We start from the raw sequence: 27,652 nt of genomic DNA on the forward strand, positions 1-27,652 counted from the left end.
GTTCAATAGATAAATTTTCTCAAATTAATTGAAGTTAATCTTGCTGTTACTAGCGTAACCCCACTGGTCCAACTCCACCCAACCTGCTCCGAGCTGGGATCGAACCGGTGACTCTCCACATATGAGTCGGTTGCTCTAACAAAGAGGCTAAAGATCATGGCCTCTACTGTCGCTACAGCACCTTTTTAGAGATCAGAGGTCCCTTTTACACTAGTATTCAGCTTAAAGTGCAGTTTAAAGGCTTGCCTAGATTATTTATACTAACTAGGCATTCATTAGACAGCAGTGATTAATTATAGTCTATCAAGATATATACAATTTATCAGGACCTTTAGGGATGTCCTGATCAGGTTTTTTTTTTTTTTTTTGCCTTCGAGTCATTTGATTTTGAGTTTCTACCAATACCGAAACCTGATTCGATCCTTATATAATAATTTTTTTAAATTCTAATCGAGGTTCTACATGCTCCATAAGCATAAGAAATCCAGGGTTCAGGGTTCTCTACAAAGGTGAATGCCAGGCCACTTATTGCGATCATTTGTGCTAACTTGGCTGTGATGTCCTGAGCCTTGGCGATGTCACGGGGCATTTTTTACTCCTCTTCAAACTCTCCTGCAGCGTGAGCTGACTTGTCTTCGGTTGGGTTGCCTGGGTAAACTCGCAGTATTGTGTCAGGTGTTTGTTTTTAAGGTGCCTTATCAGGTTTGTTGTGTTAAATGTAGCCCTTTACTTTCCACGTCTTGCAATCCCAAGTTTACATATCTCACAGTTTGCTATGGCAATGTTGTCATTATCATCTTTATAATACCTCCAGACCGCAGACATACTTGCACTTTCCGCTTCAAGTTGCTTTAAGTTGCTGTCTACTTTGCCAGCATTTAACCAAAGAGCTTAAATTCTGTGCTCTTTGATTTAACCAATAGTGTCTCTGCAACAAAGTAATGTCATGCTGCAAGGACAAGGAGGTCCAATTCTGTGCCACCGCATAACTATAGATGTGTTAAAAAATAACGAGAATATATACTGTGCATATATATATTCAAGTCCTGATTGGGAGGTAACGTTTGATTCCGATCAAGTCTGAAAGCGCGTGATCAGGCCCGATTTCCCATCACGTGATATACAGGGTGGCCCATATATATGGATACACCTTAAAAAAATGGGAATGGTTGGTAATATTAATCTCCTGTTTGTGGCACATTAGTATATGTGAGGGGGCAAACTTTTCAAGATGGGTGGTCACCATGGTGACCATTTTGAAGTTGGCCATCTTGGATCCAACTTTTGTTTTTTTTCAATAGGAAGAGGGTCATTTGACTTATTGGGAATTTCACAAGAAATATAATGGTGTGCTTGGTTTTAGCGTAACTTTATTCTTTCATGAGGTTTTTACAAGTTTCTGACCAAAATGTGTTTAGTGTGCTGCCCATTGTATAGGATTGTCAATGCAACCCTCTTCTCCCACCCTTCACTCACTGATAGATTTATTAGATCAACACCACAGGAGAAATGCCAGCACATGCTTCCAGTATCTGTTGTTTCAGGTGCTGCACATCTTGTCTAAAATTTTTGGGAAGCACATTTAATCGCTATACATTTTACATTCTTTTTTGGCCCAATATGTACCTGAAACATAATCAGTAGTTGGTATATATATTGAGTGGATATGTTTGCAAATCTGACTTTGAAAGAGTCAGTGCCTCACTGCTTGTCAATGTTTAAGGGGGCACTCATGTCTCATCACAAAGGGGCAAACAAAACTGACATTTAGCCTACAGTACTTGCATAACCTACAGTTTTATCTGTTATCTCTCTTTTGGTAGTACCCAATTTTACGTTGAGATTTTGAAAACCATTTCTAAATTTAGCAGGTCATGTAGAAAATGGGGCGGGGCGGGCAGCAGGTGAACAAAGGCTGAACATATAAAGGGTGCGGAATAAAACCTGGCGGGAGCAGACAGGAGTGGGACCAAAAATTCAGCCCTACGCAGATCTCTAGTTGGCAACAAATTATGTTTTGATGTATTGATCATGTAATAAGAAATATTTTATATATCAGAAATAGTTTAACATTTATTCATGATTTATTTCAACACAGGTTAATTAAATTGGTCAAAAGTGAAAGTAAGTTAATTATTCAATGATTCAAAAGATGTTTTTTAAGTGAGGTAACAATTAGGCCTTAACTAATATATATTTACACTGAAATTAATCATTTGTAACATGTATTTATGTATTTATGATTGATTGTATTGGTAGACATGTTCTGCAATACATTTTGAAACATTAGGTACATTGTATTTATTTTTTTGACGCAAGTACATAGTAGTTATGGCCATCAATATAAAGTGGAACCGAACTCTGTTATTTTATTTGCATTCATGAGAGTCCTTTCAGCATGTTTCTGTCATTAGGATTCAGTATGGCTTTTCCCTCTGCCAAAGGCTGGACCTGTATGATTTACAAGTCTAATCCGTATTGTCTACTGACACACAATCCTTCTTTATGGCACATGAGTATATCGTAAAACTAGAAAATTCATGTCAGGAACAAAGCTGGAGCTTTTATTTAAAAAGGGCATACTTGAATTTCACTATGGGAACCCTCCAGCATTGAAACCAATACTGCAACATTCTTACATAATGCACATTAATGCTAATATGTTAATATGATGGTTTCGAATTGATACGGAAATGTCATTTTATACGTATACAATATTTCAATATGTTGAACAACAGCTTTTTTCCTGGGAGTTTAATGAATTGTTTGCTTATCCAGAAAGAACATTGCGTCTCCTCCCTTCCATTGTGCACACAGAATCCTCAGATTGAATTGGACTGTTCATTCATTACTGCCAAAGACCTGACAGTAATGAATGTGACATTAATATTTGTCACTGATGTCACTGATGATAAGCCTGAAAGTCTTTTAAGGTCTGTTACGGATACGGGCCCTTTGTTTCGCTGGCGTCGTTATGATTACATCCATTGTGAAGAGCTTGCTTTCCTCAGCATGACAACATTGAATTAAGATATCCCTCTGCGTTTTGTACAGTAGTTATTAAAGAAAAAAACAACAAAATATCTTCAGAGTGTTCTTTATTGTTAAAAATGAAGAGATTAAAAATCTACAGCAATACAAATGTGTGTTTGGGGGGATAATAACATGGGTTGTTAAATATAATTAAATTATCTTGGTCATAAATTCAATACAAGTATCTTTAATAACAGTTTAAAAATGGAAGAGCTAACAGCGAATATTAGAGTATGAGAAACTAACTGCTAATCAGCATCACATGAATACTAATGAGTTAAAACAAATACAATTAATTAAATCTAAAAATATCTTAAATAGTCTTCCCATTCACCTCAGCCGCATAGCATAGTGATCTAGGTTTCTGTTCGAATTAATTAAATTCATTCCCTATGGTCTCTCTCTCTCTCTCTCTCTCTCTCTCTCTTTCTCTCAGCTCTTGTAACTCAAACTAATTATTGCAGAGAGTGATGCACTCAGAATCACTGGTGTCCCATGATCCTTTGTGCTGTTGTGATGAATAGACTCCTCACATTCCGTCCTCTGATATTCTCACTAAACTAGAAATATGTGTTGGGCAGGGTCTATTAGATACCTCTGCTTACGTTCTTCATGTAACTGATCTTAACCCCTCTAATAATGAAGCGAGGTATTGACTTTACGTTACACACTGCACCAACAGATCCAGATCGGTTGACATTTGAAATAAATACGTGAATATCTCTGCTGATCAGTTCATATAAAAGTGCAATTAAATAAAGAGTATTCAAAATATATGAATGTTTGTGTTACTCTATGATCATCACTATGATCGCCATGTGATTCAGGTTTGATTTCAAGACTGAAATCAAATGTGGTGTGGAAAGTATAAAAACAAACAAACAAAAAAAGATGTCATTTCTAACCTCTGACTTTTTTTCTTAAGCAGGACACAACAGACAATGTGAGTGGGAACCAAAATCCAAACATGACTGGGGTGAGTAAATGATATGAAAAGTGTAAACTATCCATTTAGGCCAAGAAATATACTTTACACAAGTACATGGATACAGATGTCAGTGCTTTGCCATTAAACGCCATGTGTTCCATTATATTAACACAGACTTTAGCCAGTTTGCTTACCAATATTGTGATTAAACTAATACTCTGGCATGACAGAAGACGATCTGATTGACAAATTCGATCACAAAGGTGGACAATTTTAATTATACAGGGCAAAAATTTCGGTTTGACTTTTAAAAAGTCCATTACTTTTCTCCATAGAGAAATTGTTATTTAAAAAAAAAAACATCTCAGGTCATTAATTGATTATAATGCTTTTGTTAAATTGATTTGGGTAACACTTTATTTGGAAGGTCTATTTGAGCATTAGTAGACTGTCTACTTAATATCTGTTGATACTGCTCCTTCAACAAACATTTAACTGACAATAAGAAACTTTAAGTACATGGCAGCTTACACTAACCCTAACCCCAACCTTACAACAATCTAATGAGAATTAGTTGCCATGTAGATGCAATGTAACTTATATTCAACAAACGGACCATCAAAATAAACTCTGACCATAATTTGTAGCATAAATTTATCTTGTTTTTCATAAAAACAGTTGTGTGAAATCATGGAATTTGTGCAGAAATCTACATTACCCATGAAGCTGTACAGATATTTTCACCAATCAGCGTCTCTCAGTGAGGAAAAAAAAGATAAATTTAGCCTCGCCCACTTCCATGAAGCACCATAAATCGTATCAAATATATATAGTATGGTATAGTATATGTAGTACATACACACGGCCACTTTATTAGGTACACCTGTCCAACTGCTTATTACCGAAAATGTCTAATCAGCCAATCACATGGCAGAAACTAAATGCATTTAGGCATGTAGACATTGTCAAGACCAGGGGTGTCCAAACTCGGCCCTGGAGGGCCAGTGTCCTGCATATTTTAGTTCCAACCCTTATTAAACACACCTGAACCAGCTAATCAAGCTCTTTCTAGGCATACTAGAAACCTTCTGAGAGGTACGTTGAAGGAAGTTTAAGCTAAACTATGCAGGACTCCGACCCTTTAGGACCGAGTTTGGACATCCCTGGTCAAGATGATGTGCTGCAGTTCAAACCGAGCACCAGAATGGTTAAGCAAGGAGATTTGAGTGACTTTGAACGTGACATGGGTGTTGGTGCCAGACGGGCTGGTCTGAATATTTCAGAAACCGCTGATCTACTGGGATTTTCACGCTCAATCATCTCTAGGGTATACAGAATAGTCCGACAAAGAGAAAATATCTAAAGAGCGGCAGTTTTGTAGGCGCAAATGACATGTTGATACCAGAGATTAGACTGGTTCGAGCTGATAGAAAGGCAACATTAGCTTAAATAACCACAAGTTACAACCGAGATATGCAGAATAGCTTCTCTGAACACTCAAAACATCAAACCTTGAGGCAGATGAGCTACAGCAGCAGAAGACCACACCGGGTGCCACCACTGTCAGCTAAGAACAGGAAACTGAGGCTACAATTCACACAGACTCACCAAAATTGAACAATGGAAGATTGGAAAAACGTTGCCTGGTCTGATAAGTCTTGATTTCTTGTTGTGACATTCAGATGGTAGGGTCAGAATTTGGCATCAAAAACATGAAAGCATGGATCCATTCTCCTTTGTATCAACGTTCAGGCTGCTGGTGGTGTAATGGTGTAGGGGATATTTTCTTGGCACACTTTGGGTCCATTAGCACCATTTGAGCATCATGTCATCGCCACAGCCTACCTGAGTATTGTAGCTGACCTTGTCCACCTTGTCCTTTTCTCTTTTGGACCACAGTGTACCCATCTTCTGATGGCTACTTTCAGCAGGATAATGTGCCTTGTCATAAAGCATGAATCATCTCAGACTGGTTTCTTGAACTTGACAACGAGTTCACTGTACTTAAATGGCCTCCACATTCACCAGCTCTTAATCCAATAGAGCACCTTTCGGATGTGGTGGAACGGGAGATTCACATCATGGATTTGCAGCCGACAAATCTGCAGCAACTGTGTGATGCTATCCTGTCAATATGGACCAAAATCTCTGCGGAATATTTCTAGTTCTTTGTTGAACCTATGCCATGAAGTATTCATGAAGGCAATTTTGAAGGCAAAAGGGGGTCCAACCCGGTACTAGTAGGGTAATACATAATAAAGTGGCCAGTAAGTGTGAGTGTATATAAATATATATATATATATATATATATATATATATATATATATATATATATATATATATATATATATATATAGTATATTTTACCAATATTATTTTTTTAATTCACAATGCTTCATTGTATTGTACATTTTTTTCTTCTTCATGTCCTGAAGTTCAAGAACTTAATTTTTTGTTTAAATTTTAATTCATGATCTTGCTTAAAATGTATTATTTGTTTAATTGATTTGGTTCATGACTTAAAATGCTTTTACAGAGACTTTTAAAATCCCCATTGAAAAATGAAAAGGGACGAAATACTTCATGAGCCAGCTCTGATGTAAAAAAAAGTCCTTGGACACTGACACCTAGTGGTGTGGATGTAAATTTAGTTTTTGATTTACCAAGGCCATTTTAAAAATGCATTTTAAACCATTATCAACTTATTCCACTGGTAATGTTTTCCAAAAACATCAATAGTCATGTGTTTAAAAGGTTTAACTGGAATCTCATGTGGTTTTGTTGAAATTACATTTCATAAAATAAAATAACATTACATAAACAATTAAAATGAGTCTAAAACCAGGCATCATTCCTGCTTGAGAACTATTTTAAAGACTTATTGTTTAATTGTGTGTTATGTGTTAAGTTGCTTTGTAACAAATAAAGGCAACTGTACCTAGCTAAAGGCTGTGTAGAGTGATATCATGATATTATTTCCCTGTACTGCATGAGTTTGTAACCGAAGAGCTCTGCACATGGGTATTGTGCTATTGTTTAGCTGAATGAACAGTCATATATATGTGTGTGTGTGTTTGCATTTAGCTGAACGCTGGGTTGTGGGATCCTGATAGAGATGTTGCTGGCGTCTGTTTTCCCCTCAGCAGCGACATAGACAAGATGAAGAAACACATGCTCATAACGGCGAGGATCGCGATGGCAGAAATTAAAGCGCTCGTCACTGAATTCATTTTGAATGGAGGGCCGTTTAACTGCGCTGAAACACAGACAGACACACACACGCACACACACATTCACAAAAGAGTGTTAGAAAGACTTCATACAGCCTTCAAACACTATCGCACACTCTTTCTTTCAATCCTCTGGTTCATTTCTTGATAACACCACCTGCTTCTACCCTCTATTAACTTCTCACAGTTGGAAACCATCCGACTCATCAGTATTTTGCTCACGGTTTTAAGCTGCTACATGTTTTTTTCCCCCCTATATATTTTTGTGAGGGAGTAAACCATGCTTTTATCCTCCATCAGAAATGCTACAGCTCTGAGATAGAAGGATTAAGCTGTCTTCTTTTAAAAGCGTAAAATGGAGGAGGATGAAAAGAAGGCTTACCTAGTTGGGATATATTACTGGGAGTTTCATCTGTGGACAGAGGAAAATTGTTTTAGCACACTTAAGATAAGTCAAAGTGCTGAATCATACACATCAATGCTGAAAAATAACAATAGAAGCCATCACAGAAGTTGTAATGGTCATGTGAGGGGAAATTATAATGTTTTTAACTGATATTGCAATTGCCATTTTGGGCCTCTACTAGATTTTATTTTAAATTTTTTTGTCTTCTAGTGGTGGCATGCTAAAACAGATAAATGCTAATTGATTATGTCCTAAAACACTACTGAAACCTTTCAAATGTACTGGTTGTTATGGCTAAAATGAATGGTATTTGTGACGTAAACATGAGAACTTGTGTGATGAGCTGATTTTGATGATAAACAGAATATGATTGCTGGAGAGTTTAGATATAGCACTGTTTATGCTGTACTTCCAAGTCAACACGCTTTAGACTCAAAGTTTGCTTTTTAGTGGAAATCATAGCCTTCAGCATTGTTCACACACACACACACACACACACACACACACACACACACACACACAAAACTATATTCTGCTGTTGATATCATACCACTTCGGGTGATGATGGGTCCAGCGGTTATAACTGCATTGTCTGAGGCACCACCGCTTCTTTCTGACACATCCCTTTTCTTCCTCTTACCGCAGATCTGTCAGGAAGACAATATTTGTAACAAATAAACACAGACCTGAGTTTAAGCTTATGTGCTTTTTGAAAAGCAGTGCTCAGCATATATGAGTATGCCTCTCATAAATTTATCTTGTAAATTCATATTTTTAATAGGAAGCTGTACAATATTATATTTGTGCCTATACATTAGATTAGTCAATACTGCGGCCAAATCTGGAGCTTAAATAACAAAATAACTTACGATAACGGTCCGAAAACTAGTACACCCAAATTTATATGTTATAGAAAAATATTAAATACAAATTTTAAAAAAGAAAAAATCAAGAAAACAAAAATATTGAAGTTTAGTTTGTTTAAATTTTTTTTTGCAATATTTTGCTTGATATTAATTGTAATTTCTTTCTATTTCTAAATATGTTTTGTGACTAAAATATTATTTTAATAAATATATCTGTTTAGTAAATCTGTTATACCAAAATACATTGCCTATGTTCACTGAAAAAAATATTAATTTTCAAAATGAGGTGTCCTCAATTATGTTGAGCATTGTATTCAAGAAAAGAGTAAAAAAAAACGGTACCACTTTATTTTGATAGTCCATATTGAGTATAGACTGTCTAATGTTAATATGCTCCTTCAACAGACATTTAACTGACTATAAGAAACTTATACAATTACATATCAACTAACAATAACCTTAACCCTACCCCCAACCCCAACCTAACAGTCTACATTTAATCTAATGAGAATTAGTTGGCATGTAGATGCAATGTAACTTAAACTCAACCAACAGACCATCAAAATAAAGTGTGACCAAAAAATCTGAAAATTCTGTCTTCAATTTCTCACTCTTGACTTGTTCCACACTAGTTTGAACACATCAAAAGATGATCTATTAAAGAAGATATTAAACCATTGACTCCCATAGTATTTATTTTTACTGCTATGCATGTCAATGGTTGCAGGTTTTTCAACATTCTTCAAAATATCTGTTTTGTGTTTGGAATAGTAAGGCTTAGTAAATTATGACAGAATGTTAATTTTTGGTGACCTGTTCCTTTAATAAGTCATGTTTGAACATTTTAAATGGAGACTAAAGTAACTAAAACATAAAATTGTAATTGTTTTTGCTACTTCAATAAATAAAATCTCATTTAAAATTGCTTTTAACTTAAATTGAAACACCTAAAACTACTATAAAAATACATTTTGGAGTGTATTAACATAGAAAACCTGCAATTTTCTATAGACCCTTTTCACATTATTGGGTTTGTCAGTAAATGAAGGTGTCATAGCTGGGTAAAATTATAGCACAGTGAATGGGAGAGTACAACAAATATTTTTTTTACAATCCTATTTGCTGAAATAATAAAAGAAAAACTCCCCAATGGTGTTATTAAGACTTAAAAAAAAAAGGAAAAACAAAATTGTGTGAGACTGATGGCGGAAACCAGAGGAGAGGATAACGTCCATTTACTTTCAGCCCCATGCATTACAAACAGCTCGCATAAGTGGTTATTAGTTTTTTTGTAATTTGACGCAAAGCTGATGTAATACATATATAAATACATATAAATGTTCAAACAATAAAAACAATCTAAATATTACAAATTTTCATGGATTTAAGATTATGATGATCGAAAACGCATCATAACAGGCTTGTGAAAGGGGTAATAATATTTCACAATAGTACACGTTTTAATTTTGATATTTTTATATTTGACTTTTTATCTTTGATCAAAAAAATAGAGCACAAATAGTGAGCACAGAAGTTGTATTTCAAAAGCTATGTACATCTGAAATAAAAAAAAGATCTAATTATTTTTTAAATAAATTAAAATTGAGTATATTGAGTATATACAAATATTTTTTAAGAGTGTAACAATCCAAAAGCAAATTAATTTCTCTCAATTTTTTTCACCAAAATACAATATCCTTTGTTTTTCTTCAGGTATCAGGATGAAGTATGACCCAATCATGTTGTTTTCCCCATACTATTTGTCTGAAGTGGCCATCCTTACGGGCAGGAGCATGGGGCAGTCATCAGAGCGACACAGCTTGGTCACGCAGTGCAGAAAAACAGTCGACATTTTCTGGTTTTTGTGCTTGACAAAGCGAAACACCTCAAAGGAGAAGCGACCCATCTGGCTCTTCCCGTTCTCAAACACTGTCGTCTGTGGGTCCTTATCGCATCTGCTGGATTGGAGGTCAGATACACTTAGCATTCAGCTCACACACACACACACACACAGATGTATGGCAAAGAATTACCCAAAGAAAAGATCATATCGCAGCTCATCATTAGGATTTCCAGAGGGAGTGGTGTAACAGTAGTCCATCAGAACGTTCCACCTGTGGGGATTGACATGCTTGAATAGGAAACAACCCTTTAAGACCAAACTGCGGTGTTTCATATAGAAGCCATGTTTCTTATCTCTACATGGGACCCATAATAATCTTTCCCATTGACTTTAGTGGCGCCCCTTGCTGGCTCTAAACAAGGCCAGCATTGAGTGAGTCGCACAGCATTCTCCATTTAATAGGCTAAACTAGGTCTGGATACATCAGATGGTCAATTAGTGAAGTGACTTAAGTCTCAGTTTACATTTGACTTTCACTGGGTTTCATGGCGAAGTTTGTAATTGGACTGAGTGTTGAGTACCATATGTTTGCATTTGGGTCTTGATTTTTTGTTTTGTTTTGTGGTCAACTGCTTTACCTCCTATCTAGGTTGGTGGCTTTTACAGCGGCGAACACTCGCGTCTTCAGAGTAAGTCCAGACATTGGGATGGCGAGGTTCTGAATGTATGAGGAGTCCTGAAATATTGAATGCCACAGATTATAATCCCATACATATATTCACTAAAGAAAACCATCAATAATAATAATAATAATAATAATAATAATAATAATAATAATAATAATAATAATAATAATTGTATGAATATAAAAATGTAGGTTAACTAGCCAGGATAATTAGGCAAGTTATTGTATAACGATGGTTTGTTCTGTAGACTATCGAGAAAAAAAATAGCTTAGAGGGGCTAATAATTTTTACCTTAAAATGTTTTTTTTTTTTAATTTAAACTGCTTTTATTCTAGCTGAAGTAAAACAAATAAGACTTTCTCCAGAAGAAAAAATACTATCAGACATACTGTAAAAATGTCCTTGCTCTGTTAAACATTATTTGGGAAATATTGAAAAAGAAATAAAAAAAAAACCAAAGGGGGGCTAATAATTCTCACTTTAACTGTTTATATTATTATTTTAAGTCTAAAAAATGAATAATAAATCATTAGAAATTAGAGATTAATAATAAAGTCTTTAATATAGAAATAAAGTAAATATAATCATAATCTAACAATAAAATAAGCTATACAAAAATAATAATAGATTTAAATAAATAAATCATTATTTTTATTCTTTAAAATTTATTTAAGAAATAAACAATGATAAAGATAAGAAACAAATCTTCTTCATGTTTTTATTATTATTATATTTTCTTTTTTAAAACTAAGAATAATTTAAAAAATAATGAAAAAGATTACTTACCAGAGATAAGCAAAATCTAATTTTAAAAAGCATATATATATATATATATATATATATATATATATATATATATATATATATATTTACATTTACATTTAGTCATTTAGCAGACGCTTTTATCCAAAGCGACTTACAAATGAGGACAAGGAAGCAACTTACACAACTATAAGAGCAACAATGAATAAGTGCTATAGGCAAGTTTCAGGTCTGTAATATATATATATATATATATATATATATATATATATATATATATATATATATATATATATATATATATATATATATATATATATATATATATATATACATATATACATACAGCTGAAGTCAGAATTATTAGCCCCCCCCCCTTTTTTTTTTTTCCTTCAATATCTGTTTAACGGAGAGAAGAATTTTTCTAAACATTTCTAAACATAATAGTTTTAATAACTCAATTCTAATAACTGATTTATTTTATCTTTGCCATGATGACAGTAAACAATATGAATGATGTCAAATGAAACTAATCAAACAATATTACAATATATTTTCCCACTGAACACTTTGAACACAGTGCAAATAATGTAGATAGTTCTCCATATAAAGAACCAAACAAATGCTCAATTAGAAACAGTATCGATGTACTCACGTTGTATAGAAGCAAATTGAGCGTGCTAACAAAAGTACCATTACTGTCCTTCACTGATATCGCTGCGGCCGACCTTCGAACAAAAGAAGCTATTAAAACACAATAAATATATTTTGCAGGCCAATTAAGTCTGAAAGGAAAACTTGTGTAATGGCTTTTCCTGATTTACTGTCTGATGTCCTTGTAATCAACCGTGCATTAGCTTTTACAACTTATTCGTTGTGCATACTAATTTAATTACGCCTCACAATCAAGCTCGTTAAATCGAAACTATAAATGCTAAATATTTTACAATGTGTTTTTTATCTTACCTCAAAAGTGCTATGAATAATTTAGCATGCATTAGGACACGATAATGCATCAAGACTGGAATGCATGCGCTGATAAAGAAGACTTACGAAGCAAGCTGTGTGTTGTTGACCAGGTATTCCAGTGGGTAGCTACAACTGAACTTGTAAAGCAGTCCTGGTAGGTAACTGATGACAGTCGGGGGATCCGGAGTGTCAATGTATCCTGCTATATTCCCAATCTGGACCAGGGAAAGATTCCCATAGGCGTTGGGCCCATGAGCCGTAGAGACCTGCCGACACAGGGGAACTAAACTATGATTGAGCTTCCAGAAACTAATGTACCTTCACCTCCCTAATCCTCAGCCCTTTCCTCAACACCAGATCTCTGCTGTCACCCAAGCAAAGATAAATCCAGCTCACCGCAGATGTTCTTCATTTATTATAGCCAAATTGTCATAGAGAGAATACCTTCTCTCCAAACACAAGCTGTTTACTGGAACAAATGTGGTTTCGTACTAATGACTGAACCTGGAATTCAAGTTCTGGGCCATTTAGGAGCTAATGTGAGTCAATTATTCTGTTCTTCTGACATAAGCTTTTAAAAATGGCAGTTTCTTACCACCAGTGAGTTTCCGCAAGACTCCAGAGTGTTGAGACTGATGCTAAACAGCACAACCGTGGGGAACGTGTTGTTGTTGATGAAGCCTCTGCAGTGGGCATCCCCGTGACGCCCATTCAGTGCCAGGTCAGTGTCAGTGTAGCCAGAAAAAAGCACCGGGCAAAAATTAATCTTCAGAGTTATGGTTTGAACTCCACAATACACACTGATGTCCCGCTCGGCTGTGGGTAGAGAGAGTAAAATATCATTAATTACGTGTCAGCGATTGAACGCTTGCACACAATAAAGAGAAAGCACCCACTCACCGGGGAAGCGGCTGTGGAAGTTGGCATCACAGTTGAACCCATTGAATTGAGCATTCGCTATGAAAGTTTTACTTACAAGCAAGAGAATCACACACAAACGTTCCATTTCAACTCCTGAGGAAGACAATGTATGAGCGATTTCTTTGGATTCATCAGAAAATGCTTCTTTTTCTGAAATGAGAGAAGAAATGATTAGACTCGCTTCAAAAGGTAATTTGACGGCATTGTTCTGTAATTATGCTATTAGGTTTGAAGAAAAGCTGACAAAAAATGAGAAACGCAACACTTTTGTTGGTCCGTCGGATAAAATTGAAGCCAATAATGATGAGGAGTTGATCTGAAGTGCTCAAAAATTCAAAAAGCCACAAATCTATTTGACACCGTGATGCTTTTACTCAGAGTTCTGCGTGTTTCACCCTGACCTCGATCCACTTTTGCCCTTCATCTGCTCTAGCATCCCTTGCTCTATTTCGGAAGACTCACCCGCTTTCCTGGCAGCTGTAGAATCAGCGGTACTCCATCTGTTCTCAGCTGTGGCGCGAGACTGACTGGATTACCCAGCATCCCTGCAAAACCACTAGAAACACGGCCTTGCTCTGAGGGAAAAAAATTAAGCATAAGAGATTCATTATTTGAACACGTCAACAGCAAAAGAGCTGTCTTGGGGTACATGGGAAAGTCCATCAAACGTGAATGTGTTATACAAATCCTTTCACGGGCCCAGAAACATGAGCAGGTTTTGAAGTTTCCCACTCATATCCTTTCTGCTTGATCTTGCTCTGTCAGCGCTCACAAGCGGCCCCACGCTGCATGTGGTCTGCGAGGGGGGAATTATCTTTTCATCGGCTCCGAGACTGGGCTTGTCGCTGACTGAGCTGGCCTTTCTGTGTGCCAGGACGGTCTGGGTCGGGACCAGGATTGTCTGGACGCTTTAGATGCTTTGTTTGGCCCAGCTCAGTCAGCACTTCCCCAGCCGCCTCCCATGATGGCATCCCATCTGTCTGGCAATGACCCCCCTTTCCAAGTTCTGCTGTTGCCCTTACATCGCCTCCTCAGAACTGTTTTCTAATGTATACAAGAATCATCATCACAAATGTGCCATTTTTGTCTCATCTTTACAATTTATTCACACTTCCAGTGATGAACGATTGCTCCACTCTATACACATTTAAATCAGACTAATAAATGAACAAATTAGCTGTCATGTTTACACTAAAGTGCTCTTAATATAGATGATTGATTACTTTAAAGATGTCTATACAATACATCCTTGTGTAAGCCGTCCAGGTCTTAAGCAAGAATTTGAAATGACAATCCCAATATAAATGACGCTGGAGAACTTAACCTTGTCTGTCTCACCTCCTTAAACCTCACTCCCATCCGGGTCACAGCACCAATGTAACACATTCAATTATGCTTAACCTGCTTAGAGCAGAATTTGAACTAGCAATTCAGCTGTAGAATGCAAATGGAACCCTCTGGTTCCTCTCGACCCACTCAGAGTGATATTCAAACAAGCAGTTATAGTGTAGGAGGTGGGCATACACCTCATGACACACTAAATCCTGCAGCTTCTAACTTTGGCATATCTTCTAATACACTTCTTAGGATAAGGTGAGGGATGCTTACTGTTAGGGTAATTTTGAGATGAAAGGAAACTTCATACACATCTGGGTCACGGCACCAACATAACCCACCTGGTTCAATCTGCTGTATCAAAACAATGATCCTCCATCAGTGTATGTCGGAAAGCTTATGCAATAATTTTCTGTTACTATTTGGCTGATACACCTTGACTAACGTCCATGAGTCTCATGACAGAAAGTGATCCCTAAACAATGTGTGTAGGACTGAATGAACGGCATACATAATATACCCTCTGGATTTATAGCATGGGTTATATTGATGCTAATTAAAGTGCAGGTGTATTTTTTTAGCTTAAAATATGTTCTTAAAATGTGCATTCAGCTTTAAGCAAGCCATTTGCATCCTCATTCCCAAAATGTGTAAACACTGCATTGCTTTCAAAACTGGCTTGACCTATTGTGTTAGTTTGGGGGCGGGGCTGCTCATCTTATGATGTTTGTACAGATTATTTCAATTTCAACATTACTTTATGTTGCTTGTTAAAATAACCTTAATGGTATAAAGATTCCAGCAAGAAGGTTGCAGGGTTGCTGGTTCGAACCTCTGCTCAGTTGGCGTTTCTGTGTGGAGTTTGCATGTTCTCCCTGCGTTCGCATGGGTTTCATCCAGGTGCTCCGGTTTCCCCCACAGTCCAAAGACATGCGGTACAGGTGAATTGGGAAGGCTAAATTGTCCATAGTGTATGTGTATGTGTGTGTGTGTGGATGTTTCCCAGAGATGGGTTGCGGCTGGAAGGGCATCCGCTGCGTAAAAACCTGCTGGATAAGTTGGCGGTTCATTCTGCTGTGGCGACCCCGGATTAATAAAGGGACTAAGCCGACAAAAAAATGAATGAATGAGTATAAAGATTCAACCTGAAGTAGAGACCCATCTGGGTCACGGCACCAGGTTCTATTCATCCGGCTCTGAGCAGGATTTAAACTGGCAATTTCACCATAGGAGGTAGGTACACTAAGAAGAATGCTACAGACAATAGCTGCTAGAGTCTAAACCCATACTAAACCCGGTCATAGTAGTAATGCAACCTCTCTGTGTTGACAAGTCCGGCTTATACTGGGATTTGAACTGGCAATCCTGTCATACAGTAGGTGGCAGGCACATTTATGAGATGAGGGGATTGATTTAATCATATGGAACTTTCTAGATGGCTTCCAGTTACACTTTACCCCCTAAATTTCATGTCCACATGAGTCACGGCACTAATGTAACTCGTCTGGCTGTACTTGACCTTCTCAGACCAAGATTAAAACTAGCAATTCTACTAAAGAGAATAGGCACTCTAACAAAAATGCTATGCTAAAGATTGTAGCATCTAGTGTCTGTCACTAGTCTGCTTCTTGAGATCAGATGTGTGAGCTTAAATCACATAGCTCTTACGAGATGGCCATTACACTCCACTCCGTAAACTACAGTTCCATTCAGGTGGTAGCACCAATGTTTTTTCTTCTGTTTGACCTACTTAAAGAGAGGTTAAGGTGGGCTGTTTTGGCAGAGAATGCAAGCAAGGACTCTACAAACTGTAGTGGCTATCACTATCTCTTGACATAAGGAGGTTCATTCACACAGCTCCCTTAGCTTTCCCTGATTTCATCATTTGTTCTTACCTGATTAATCAATGCTTGAGTCATCCGCGCTGCAAGCCAGCTTGTACCGCAATGCATTATCCAGATGTCACTTGTCAGTCTGTGTGAAATACAATAGATCCAAAGAATTAAGCATTTTGAAACTACGCAAGCGTCCCAAACTGTTCAACTTCCAAATCCAGTTTGGTTTTATAGAGAAACAGACCGCTGAAGCTCTGACCCTCTTTGGGCAGAACTCTGACAAGGTTTCTTGAGATGGAAGGGGCTGTTTGTCTATAGTGGGGCAATTCAGCACTTGAGATAAGTATCTCTATTTATTCGCTTCCAGCAAATGTCATTCCTTCATTTTTCTCTGTTGAATTTTCCTATACAGCAGGCTATAGTGCCGTTTATCAGTGTGGCACATCTCATTCACCTTGGCAAGGTACCAGGGCAAGCAGAACAATTTTTATTGTAAGGGTTTTCTTGTCTGTTAATACAATATACAGTACACGTACTTTAGAGTTTATTAAGTCACTTTTGACAAGTGTGCTGCAACTTTATTTTCCCCTTTTACTACAGAATGTAGTTTAAATAGGCACCTATGGAAATATCATTCCGTTTAAATATTATTTATGTAACAAATATTGTATTAAGTATATTTAGAACAACAATCATTTAACAGAAAAAAATCCAGTTTAAGGATTTAAGCTCCAAAAGTACTAATTGCCATTTCAAATGTTTTTACTTTGCCACTATCCTTTAAACTACTTTTTTTTTGTCAGCAACTGACACCAATCTTTCAGTTTTTAATAATTAAAAAAAATATATGACTTATGTATTTATCATTTTAACCCCCTTAAATTTTCATTCTTTGTTGTTTTGCAGCCATTTGCTAAAATTATTCAAGCTCATTTTTTCCTCATTAATGTACACACAGCACCCCACACCGACAGAAATACACAGAATTGTTGACATTTTTGCAGATTTATTAAAAAAAAAAACTGAACTATCACATGGTCCTAAGTATTCAGGGCCTTTGCCCAGTATTTAGTAAAAGCTCCCTTTTGATTTAATACAGCCTTGGGTCTTTTTGGGAAAGATGCAGCAAGTTTTTCACACCTAGATTTGGGTCTTTCATTCCTCCTTGCAGATCCTCTCCAGTTCTTCTATATAACAAAGTGAAAGATTTAAGGGGGGCTGAATAATTTTCGTACCCACTATATTAATAATATTATATGATTAATTTGTACAGGTCAGGAAAATATTTTGTATATTTTAAATAAATTAGTTAATCTGCTAAAGATTGAACATTTTTTCACCTATATTTTGTCATTTTATATATTTAGAAAGTTTACTGGAAACATTTCCCACTTTACATTTAACATTGTTTTAGGGATATAAAATCAGATTTGATGATGTGGACACCAAAAAATAAAATGAAATTACAATTACATTTTAACACTAATAATAGTACTATGAAATGGCCTCAGCTCACATTTGAACTTCTGAAATAAAAGCCACAGGAATGGTATTCATGAATCCAGCTTATCACAAAGGCTGTGTCTATTTTTATTTGGCTGGCATTTGGTCTTGGTTCATTTTCTTTTTCCATTATTTATCTGATGACTTTATTCAGAGCGCAGTGAACATTGTGGGTCATTATTAGAGGTTATGATGACAAACTCAGTAATTCAATATAAAACCTTAATAGGGATGATGACAATGGCACAACTAACTGTTCTGTAGATCTTTAGAGTAGATAAATGCATTTGATCGTCACAAAACAAATGATCAGATATTCTATCGCAAACGGTTTCATTAAGTTTTTGTTTTTTTCAGTCTACTGTAAAGAAAACATTCATCATACGTTGTAAAACCCAACAGTCAACTTTATCAAAAGAAATGAGTGTAGTTAACTCAAAATTGACTGAAAGTCAATTCTACTCATTTGAAGAGATTTCTGAACTCAGTGTTGAAGTTAATGAGATAATCAAATACCTCATTACTTCAAATTAAATGGAGTAAGTTCACAGTACTCATAGAGATTAGTTTTTTAACTCAAATAGTTTGTAATGGGTTTTCTCAAATGGTTCGAGTTGCCTTAACTTGTTGGGTTTTACAGTACTCTGTTGGTTTGAGTTCTCTTCATTTATTGGGTTTTACTGGGCTCAAATTGCTCCGTTTGCTCAAATGAATTAAGTCCACAGTACTTATCATGATTAGCATTTGAACTTAAATGGTTTGTTGCAATCAGTTTCCTCATATGGTTTGAGTTGCATTAACTTTTTGGGTTTTACAGTGTATAATTTTAGGAATATAATTTTCTTTTGCCACACTTTATCAATTTGTGTCAGTTGATTTCAATTGCAAGACTCCAAAATTGCCTATACTACTCAGCTACTACATTTGAAACTTAATACACAGCTGTTAGCAAAGTACGTTCTACACAGTATGAAAGTGAGTAGTATGAATGCAACTCGAATGTACTACATCTGCCATTTCATCCTACCTATGTCAGCTGCACTCACTTCACTTACATTCACGAATTCTCTTGTGTGGAATCATGGGATAGCATAGCATCGATTGGATGCGCACTTTAGAATCTCGCCGGAAGTAGTAGGTCATTCCGGTACTTCTGGCATACGTTTTTTTTTTTTGTACCTACTATTCGGCTCGCATACTGTTTTTAGCGTACTATATATTATGCAAGTATGTGATTTGAGATGCAGCCATATTTGTAATGCCTTTTTTCCTTTAAAATTACTTTATTTTTGGCAATGAATCGTTTTCATCATTTTCCTCCTCAAGGCTGCATTTATTTGATCAAAATTGCAATAAAACCTGTAATGTTGTATAAATCTTATTTACTACACATCCAGAATAACTGCTTTAATTTTTTATTTGTAATTTCATATTCCTGTGATTCAAAGCTTAATTTACTAAAGTCCTCTGTGTCACATGAACTTACACACATCATAAACAATCGTTTAACAATTTTAATAATTGTTAAAATCAATTTTTTTTATTGGTATTGGTACTTAATCATTACTAATGATCTTTATAGTTATCAAAGTTATAAACAAAATTGTCATGCTTCATAGATTTGTGATATCTGTGATACATTTTACTTTTTTAGCACTTTTTGATTAAATGAAAAAAATAAAAATAAAAAAATTCCCCCCTACACTCTTAGAAATAAAGGTACGCAAGCTGTCACTGGGGTGGTACCTTTTCAAAAGGTACACATTTGTACTTGACGGGTCCATACTGGTACCTCAAAGGCACTTATTAGTACCTAAAAAGTACAAAAGTGTTCTTCTTAAATTTTTAAGATACTAATATATGATTTTGAGATACCAATATGGACCCGTCAATTACAAATGTGTACCTTTTGAAAAGGTACCACTGTTTTGGACCCTGTTTTGATCAAAAAGTTTTGAATCATTTAAATATTATCCCACACTATTAACATGCAGTAACTGTATATTGTGAAAAAGATCGATATGTTCCCTGATTTGCTAATATACACAACATTTTTATACTACAAAATGTGAAATCCCTTCGAAAACCAGACTTTATCCTGTTTTCTGATTTTTGTGCTGGATATGTATGCAAATAAGTGCGTATGTAATTAAACAATGTGTTGTTTGCATATCTAATAGTCAAGAAAACCTCTAATACAGAAAATGTTTGTGAGTCACAATGTAATCAATAAACTGTGTGACTATTTAGTTACATTTCTTACTGTATTCACCTGCAGTTTACAGTAATTAGAGTTTTTTCTGCTAGCATCAGTTGGCTGGTTGCAGGTGTCAAGCTCAGTGTTATCAATCACTGCGGCCTGTGAGGAATTAAACTATGAGCAATCTGTCTGTGTTTGGCTGTCATGGTTCTCTGGCAGACGGGATATGTCTAGAAAAGAGAAAAAAAAAGAATTTCAAGCAAGGGAATAAACTTTCTCTGGCCTTTTTGAAGCGCCAAAAGCCACAAGTTTTGTTAATTGCCTCTGTCTCTCTTAAAGAAACGGCTTGCTTTGTTGTTTAATTGTGCCATGTTTATTCATAAGGGTTTTTATCTGGAGGCATGGACAATTTAAACTTGATGATGTAAATTTGATATGAAATGAATCATTTTGGGCTTTAAATTGGCTGCTGAGTGAAGATTAGAAAGAGTTGGTTGCGGCTCAGACAAAGTCAAGTTTTACAAAACGTTTTAAGCTTAATTATGGATTATTTCAGATTGGTTTGTTTCACAACTAACCTTTCTTTCTATCTCTTTTCTTTCTCTCTTTCTTTCTTTCTTTCTTTCTTTCTTTCTCTTTTTTTCTTTCTTTCTTTCTTTTTTTATTTCTCTTTTTTTCTTTCTTTCTTTCTTTCTCTTTTTTTCTTTCTTTCTTTCTTTCTTTCTTTCTTTCTTTCTTTCTTTCTTTCTTTCTCTTTTTTCTTTCTTTTTTTCTTTCTTTCTTTCTTTCTTTCTTTCTTTTTTTCTTTCTTTCGTTCTTTCTTTCTTTCTGTCAATCATAAATAATAGTAATAATAATTATGTCAATATATTATGTCAAAATATTTTCTGCAATGTGTTGCAACAAAAACAACAATTCCTCAATGTTGCAGCCATATAAAAATGTTGGATTCCACACCCTTAAATTGTGTTGGGTCAACTTTAAGGAATTAAAAGGCACCTATGTGATGAAAATCCTCTTTTGTAAGAGCAGAACAGAAGGACAAAACTGTGTGTAGATATAGTGAGTCCACAAACATATTGAAATGATATAAAGACAAAAGTCTTTTTTTTTTTTTTCCTGACGTTAAAATAGGATCCAAATCCATGCCAATTTGAGGCCGACCACAACTTGACGTATAAGAGAAAGAAATCACTAGAATATCACACAGCTCAGCCAGTCAGATTTGAGAAACAGAAACAACTGTTGTATCATCACAACATCAAAATAACAAACAACAAAATCAAATCCTGAATTTTTTTTATTTTTTATTTTTTATTTTTTGCATAAAGTTGAGGTCCAGTTTGTCCCAACTAAATAACTAACTAATCTTTCTTACATTTGTTTTTAACTTTGTTTTTTGAAGACATTTGATCAATTCTCATTTAGCCTGATGAGGCTCTATGCTTTTGTTGCAACACAAAGCATTTTCGTGTTTTTTTTTCATGATTATAGATAGATATACTTTTTAAAAAAATCTGTAAATTTGCTGTTTTCCGTATTTTGTGATTCATGTTTTTTTCCCCATTTATTTAAGCTTTAATGGGACCTTAGTCTTTACTTTTAACCTTGAAAGTCTGGAAAAAAAAGGACATTTATTAATATTTTAAAGTTATCTAGGTTGATGTTGTATGTGGTACAAAAACCTTGTAATAAACTACCAGTGCATTTTACAGACTTATTTCTTTATATAGTTGTTCTTATGATATTTAAAACTACTAAAATGTCAATAAAACTCACTTTGTTAATCTGAAGAGTTGAATTATCAACATCAGAAGACAAAAGAGCAGAGATCAAGGTCTCATAATGCAATTTACAACCGTAATTAAATGGAAAACACGTGTGAATCACAAAATACAGAAACTGTTAAATAACTATAAATAATAAGTGTTTATACTAGATGGATGGATGGACGGACAGACGGACGGACGGACAGACAGACTGACTGACTGACTGACTCCAAAATAAAAGCATGAGCCCGGATAGCAGCATTTGTTCTAATCCTGTGTCATGGGGGCAGGTGAAAAGCAGGAGTGTGAAGAAGCAGGAGTGTGTCAGTGACGGGTGTCTGGCCTCTGTGTGGAATACAGCGCACATGAAAATGCCTTTTCTCTTCTCTCCAGATTGTGTTGTCTGTCACGGCAGCCAGCTTAGTTTCCTCCTAACTGTTTTCCTGTCAGCAAAGGGAACATTGCTTGTCATCTGGGTAAGCCTTCATCCAACAAACAAACACTTATATCTGCTGAAGAACGGGGTCATATCACACACACCACAGAGAAACAAACATATCTGTGTCGAGCATCTGACAACTCTATCACTTTTCTCCTCACACCTTTATAGCAGCCCATTTTTAGAAGATTTTTATAGTCTTTTTTTTTTTTATTTTTAGATTAATATATTTGTTTATTAATGTGTAAAATTGGCTTAAATATTTTTTCAGACAATAACACTTTTCAGTCTAAAAATAAGTTTTTGATTAGATATTTTATGGCATATCTAGTCTATAGTTTCAAGAGAAACGTGTTTTTTTTTTCAATCTAATGTAAAGGAAACATTCATATTATAATTTGAAATGTTTCTTTGGTCACACTTCATCAGTAATGAATGTGTATTTTAAGAACTTATTTTTAAAGGCTATTTTCTTTAAAAAAAATAATCTTTAAAAAAAATCCTCCTGCACAGAGCCATAAATCTTCACTTCGTCAGGACTTACAGACACCAAACTTCACAGTTACATTCATCTCTCTATATCCAAGAAGTTTAGAAGAGATATGGTCATACATAATTTGTCTCATTGCATTCTACAAATAATTATAAATTATAATACAAATGATGATATTTAAATTATATATATATATATATATATATATATATATATATATATATATATATATATATATATATATATATAGTTTTTTATTATAAAAAGGGTCATACAATATAATTCCTTCTTTAAAATGTTAATTAATAAATTTTCCTTCACCTTAGTCTCTTTATTTATCAGTGGTCACCACAGTGGAATGAACCACCGACTTATTCAGCTTATGTTTTACACAGCGGATACCCTTCTAGCTGCAACTGTGTACTGGGAAACAACCATACACTCATATATTTACACATACACTACATGGCCAATTTAGTTTATTTTATTCACCTATACTGCAAGTCTTTGGACTGTGGGGGAAATCAGAGCACCCAGAGGAAATCCACACAAACACGGGGAGAACATGCAAACTCCTTACAGAAAAGCCAGCTGACCCAGTCGGGACTCGAATCAGAGACCTTCTTGCTGTGAGGTGACAGTGCTACCGACTGAACCACTGTGTCAGCCAAGTTGATTTATTTCATCAATTTAAGTTAATTTCATACATGTATATATATATATATATATATATATATATATATATATATATATATATATATATATATATATATATGTTCCGATTTATATGCAAATTAAAGCATATTTTGATGAAATTACACCTCATTTACATAGACTTCAACTGTATGTATTACATTCATTCATTTTCTTTTCGGCTTAGTCCCTTTGTTAATCTGGGGTCATCACAGCGGAATGAACCGCCAACTTATCCAACTTAACCGGAGGAAACCCACGCCAACATGGGGAGAACATTCAAACTCCACACAGAAATGCCAACTGACCCAGCCGAGGCTTGAACAAGCAACCTTTTTGCTGTGAGGCAACAGTGCTAACCACTATGAAACCACTGCCGCCTGTATTACAAACACTAGAAGTCTAAATGATAAGCCCAACTGTGAAATTTTAATTTTTTAAAAAATATATTTACCAAGTGCTGTTTAACCGAAAGGTGTTGTTTAACATATAATTAACTTTACTTATCTTATTTCTAGTAACTAATTTATGTTGTCTTTGCCACTGTGACAGTACATAATATTTTCTAGTTATTTAGCAAAATATTAATATTCAGCTTAAACTGCAAATTTAAAGATTTAACAATTTAGGTTAAATATAGGAAAGCTAGGATGACTAGGCAAGTCAGGATGACTAGGCAAGTCACTGGACAGCACTGGCTAATCATATTGACCTTAAAATAGATTTTTTTTTTTACCTCATTCATTCATTTCATACCTCATTTTGCTTTAAGGAGGCTTGACAGAATTATAAAATCAAAATGATCATCAATAGTAATATACATCTTAATTTGTTTGTGTGTTTTTTGCGCTTTAATGTTATTTTAAAATATTTTAGTAAATATATTGAATAAATCTATTTTTATTGTTATCCTTTTGTAATAAATGAGGGTTTTATCTGGAGAGTACAGTATAAAACTCACTTTGAAGTGGGAGTGAAGTTATGGACTCGAAGCACTGATGGACTGCGTTTGAGGAAACTTTTGTGCATGTGAAAGATCTCTGCGGGACTCAACAGACAGAAAAGCTGTGTTTCTGGTCCCAGGTGGCAGAAATCACAGGATGCCTTATTGTTGAAGTGCGAAACACAAGCCATGCGGTATTCAGGCCTGAGGGACACACCTTTTCATTATGAGCCATATCTATAACAGCTCTCTCTTCACAGACACAAACCTGGCCAGAGATCCTTATGAAACTGCACACAAAACAGCAGTGTGTCGGATTGATTGTAAAGAACGAAACTGTCAAAACTATATTAATAATAATCATTTCTAAAAAATATGAGCTATTAACTTATGCACTCATTTAAAATATTAAATTATGTAGTAATAAGAATTCCTTATTAAACAATTTAACAATTAAAGTATATTATCTTAATTATTATTAATATTTTATAATGATTTAATAAACAATTAAAGGGCAAATATGTTAGTATTGTGATGCAATAATGATAATAATTTTGAAAATATAAATATACAATGTGTCAGTACTGCAGAATGCAATTTTATCATGCACATAATTCATTATTAGTACAATAATTAGGATGTAAAAATATAAAAGGGTGTGGCAGGATTATTACTGTTAATTTAAAATCTCTCTAATTTATCTAACATTCCGCTGTGTTGACCCCTGATTAAAAGGACTAAGCCATAAAGAAAATAAATAAATTAATGTTATTAATAATAATAATAACTTTTATTATTAGAAGTGTAGTATTTCTCTAAAAAAAACATTACTATTATTTATTATCAGTATAAAGTCTGTCATGAACGTCAAATAATGCAGAAAATATTTTTAAATACTGTTTACACTAATAACAACTGTAAAAATAACAATATAATATTAATAATATAATAACTACACATTCTTGAAATGTCTCAGTTATGGATATTTATATCAGCAATAATTATTCATAGATAATTGATGACCAATAATTTGAGAGTCTAATAATTATTTTAGGGCTGCACGGTGGCGCAGTGGGTAGCGTGTTTGCCTTACAGCAAGAAGGTCGTTGGTTCGAGCCTTAACTGGGTCAGCTGGTGTTTCTGTGCGGAGTTTGCATGTTCTCCCCGTGTACGCGTGGGTTTCCTTGGGGTGCTCCGATTTCCCCCACAGTCCAAAGACATGTAGTACAGATAAATTGGGTAAGGTTTTCGTCCATAGTATATGAGTGTGGATGTTTTCCAGTGGTTTGCAGCTGGAAGGCCATCCTCTATAAAACATATGCTGGATAAGTTGGCGGTTTATTTGGCTGTGGCGACCCCAGATAAATAAAGGGACTGAGCCGAAAAGAAAATGAATAAATGAATGAATTAGTAATGGGGGGGGGGGGGGGTCAAGTTTATCCATTATATTCCTCAGTGAACCAAATTTATAGATTTAATTCAATTACTTCTAATTTATTAATCAAACTTGTTATTATATTTTCACTGTTTTGAGGCATATTAAGTGGTTCTCAATGACATTTGTGATTTTAAATAAACGGTGTGCATTCCTTCATCTATTAAGTGCTGGAAGTGGTGTTAGAGAGGCCTAATGCCTCAGTAAAAAGTGAAGGGGACACTACACTGTCAGTGGGCACCGTCTTTCAGATGAGACATTAAACCGAGGTCCTGACTCTCTGTGGTCATTAAAAATCCCATGGCACATCTCCTAATAAGAGTAGGGTAACCCCAGTGTCCTGGCCAAATTCCCTCTATCGTCCCTTACAATCAATCATCCCCATCCACCGAATTGGCTCTATCACTGTCTTTCCACTCCACCAATAGCTGGTTGTGTGGTGAGCGCACTGGCACCGTTGTCCTGTGGCTGCGTCGCATCATCCAAGTGGATGCTGCACACTGGTGGTGGTGTGGAGAAACCCCCCCTCGTCGTGAAGCGCTTTGGGTGTATGGCCATACACGAAAAATGCGCTATATAAATACACATTACATTACATAAATACACTTTACATTACTAAAGGGTGGATCCCCCTATACATCTTGTTTTGATGTTCTTCAGGGGAGATTGCAAACCCCCCTGTAATTTGCACCTTGAATTTATTCGTAATTAAACACATCCATGATAAAAGTTTGCATTTACATAATATATGTGTATATTTATGTATGAATAAACACACATACTGTACAAAAAACACAAACATATACAAAAGAATTAGTTTAAAGTATAATTTGTATATGTATAAAAATATAAAAATATTTTTATAATATAGCCATGCATTTATTTATATAGGCTATAAAAAATATGCAATATGAACAAATATATTTGAACTTTTATTAACTTTTAAATATTAAATTAAATATTAACTTTTATTTTTGGATTCATCTTATGACAGCTCAATGTTGTTCATAATTAGTTTTTATTAACAAATTATTATTTGTTTTTTTACTGATTTTTCAATTAAAGCTATTTATCATTTGCATTCGATAACATTTTGGTGAAAGGCAAACTATTTTAAAAATGCAAAATACAAAGACATACTGTAGAAATGTTGATTATTTGGGCTGGATATCTGCAGTAAACAGAAGAGGCGCGCGCACCTGTGCTCAAACTGATGCTGCTGTCCAGACTCCAGATGCTCTTGAAGTTTGTGCGCAAGGACACGGAGATCCGCGTGTGTTTGTCGCCCCCTGCAGGAGACAGCGCGGACGAAGCTTTAATCTGATGAGGCTGACTGCAGGCAGATGACACTGGTGCTCAGTGG

The 27,652-nt window shown here is 35.2% G+C and overlaps 1 protein-coding gene and 2 long non-coding RNA genes across 8 annotated transcripts in view; 1 reads left to right on the forward strand and 2 right to left on the reverse strand.

The window, feature by feature from the left end:
• LOC141376396 (uncharacterized) overlaps positions 1-10,432 on the forward strand; it is a 387,511-nt gene extending 377,079 nt beyond the window's left edge. The window contains exons 6-7 of the long non-coding RNA XR_012386404.1: positions 3,962-4,009; positions 10,177-10,432. This is a non-coding gene — a long non-coding RNA (uncharacterized lncRNA). The remainder of the gene's footprint in view (positions 1-3,961; positions 4,010-10,176) is intronic.
• LOC141376394 (uncharacterized) lies at positions 4,634-6,250 on the reverse strand. Its single transcript, XR_012386399.1, has 2 exons — positions 5,473-6,250; positions 4,634-5,226 (listed from the first exon to the last, which is right to left on the reverse strand). It is a non-coding gene; the product is annotated as an uncharacterized lncRNA (long non-coding RNA).
• On the reverse strand, positions 6,326-27,544 carry zpld1a (zona pellucida-like domain containing 1a). Of its 6 annotated transcripts, none has more exons than XM_073914059.1 (13): positions 27,489-27,544; positions 16,875-16,953; positions 14,107-14,219; positions 13,624-13,794; positions 13,319-13,539; positions 12,808-12,989; positions 12,410-12,482; positions 10,945-11,042; positions 10,497-10,577; positions 10,247-10,418; positions 8,148-8,244; positions 7,574-7,603; positions 6,326-7,217 (listed from the first exon to the last, which is right to left on the reverse strand). In XM_073914059.1, the coding sequence occupies exons 4-13, from the start codon at positions 13,727-13,729 to the stop codon at positions 7,042-7,044; spliced, it is 1,236 nt and encodes a 411-aa protein (XP_073770160.1). In that variant the 5' UTR covers positions 13,730-13,794; positions 14,107-14,219; positions 16,875-16,953; positions 27,489-27,544; the 3' UTR covers positions 6,326-7,041.
• Between the last annotated feature and the right edge of the window lie 108 nt (positions 27,545-27,652).

The sequence above is a fragment of the Danio rerio genome, chromosome 10, assembly GCF_049306965.1.
Source record: "Danio rerio strain Tuebingen ecotype United States chromosome 10, GRCz12tu, whole genome shotgun sequence".
Lineage (NCBI taxonomy): Eukaryota > Metazoa > Chordata > Actinopteri > Cypriniformes > Danionidae > Danio > Danio rerio.

Excerpts from the sequence above, each read along its gene's own strand:
- zpld1a (XM_073914056.1), bottom strand. The coding sequence starts at position 13,729 with ATGGAACGTTTGTGTGTGATTCTCTTGCTTGTAAGTAAAACTTTCATA. Across the intron at positions 10,578-10,944 it reads GCCACCAACCTAGATAGGAG|GTGGAACGTTCTGATGGACT; the intron begins GTAAAGCAGTTG and ends CAATCCCCACAG. Across the intron at positions 10,422-10,496 it reads CGATATGATCTTTTCTTTGG|CAGATGCGATAAGGACCCAC; the intron begins GTAATTCTTTGC and ends CCTCCAATCCAG.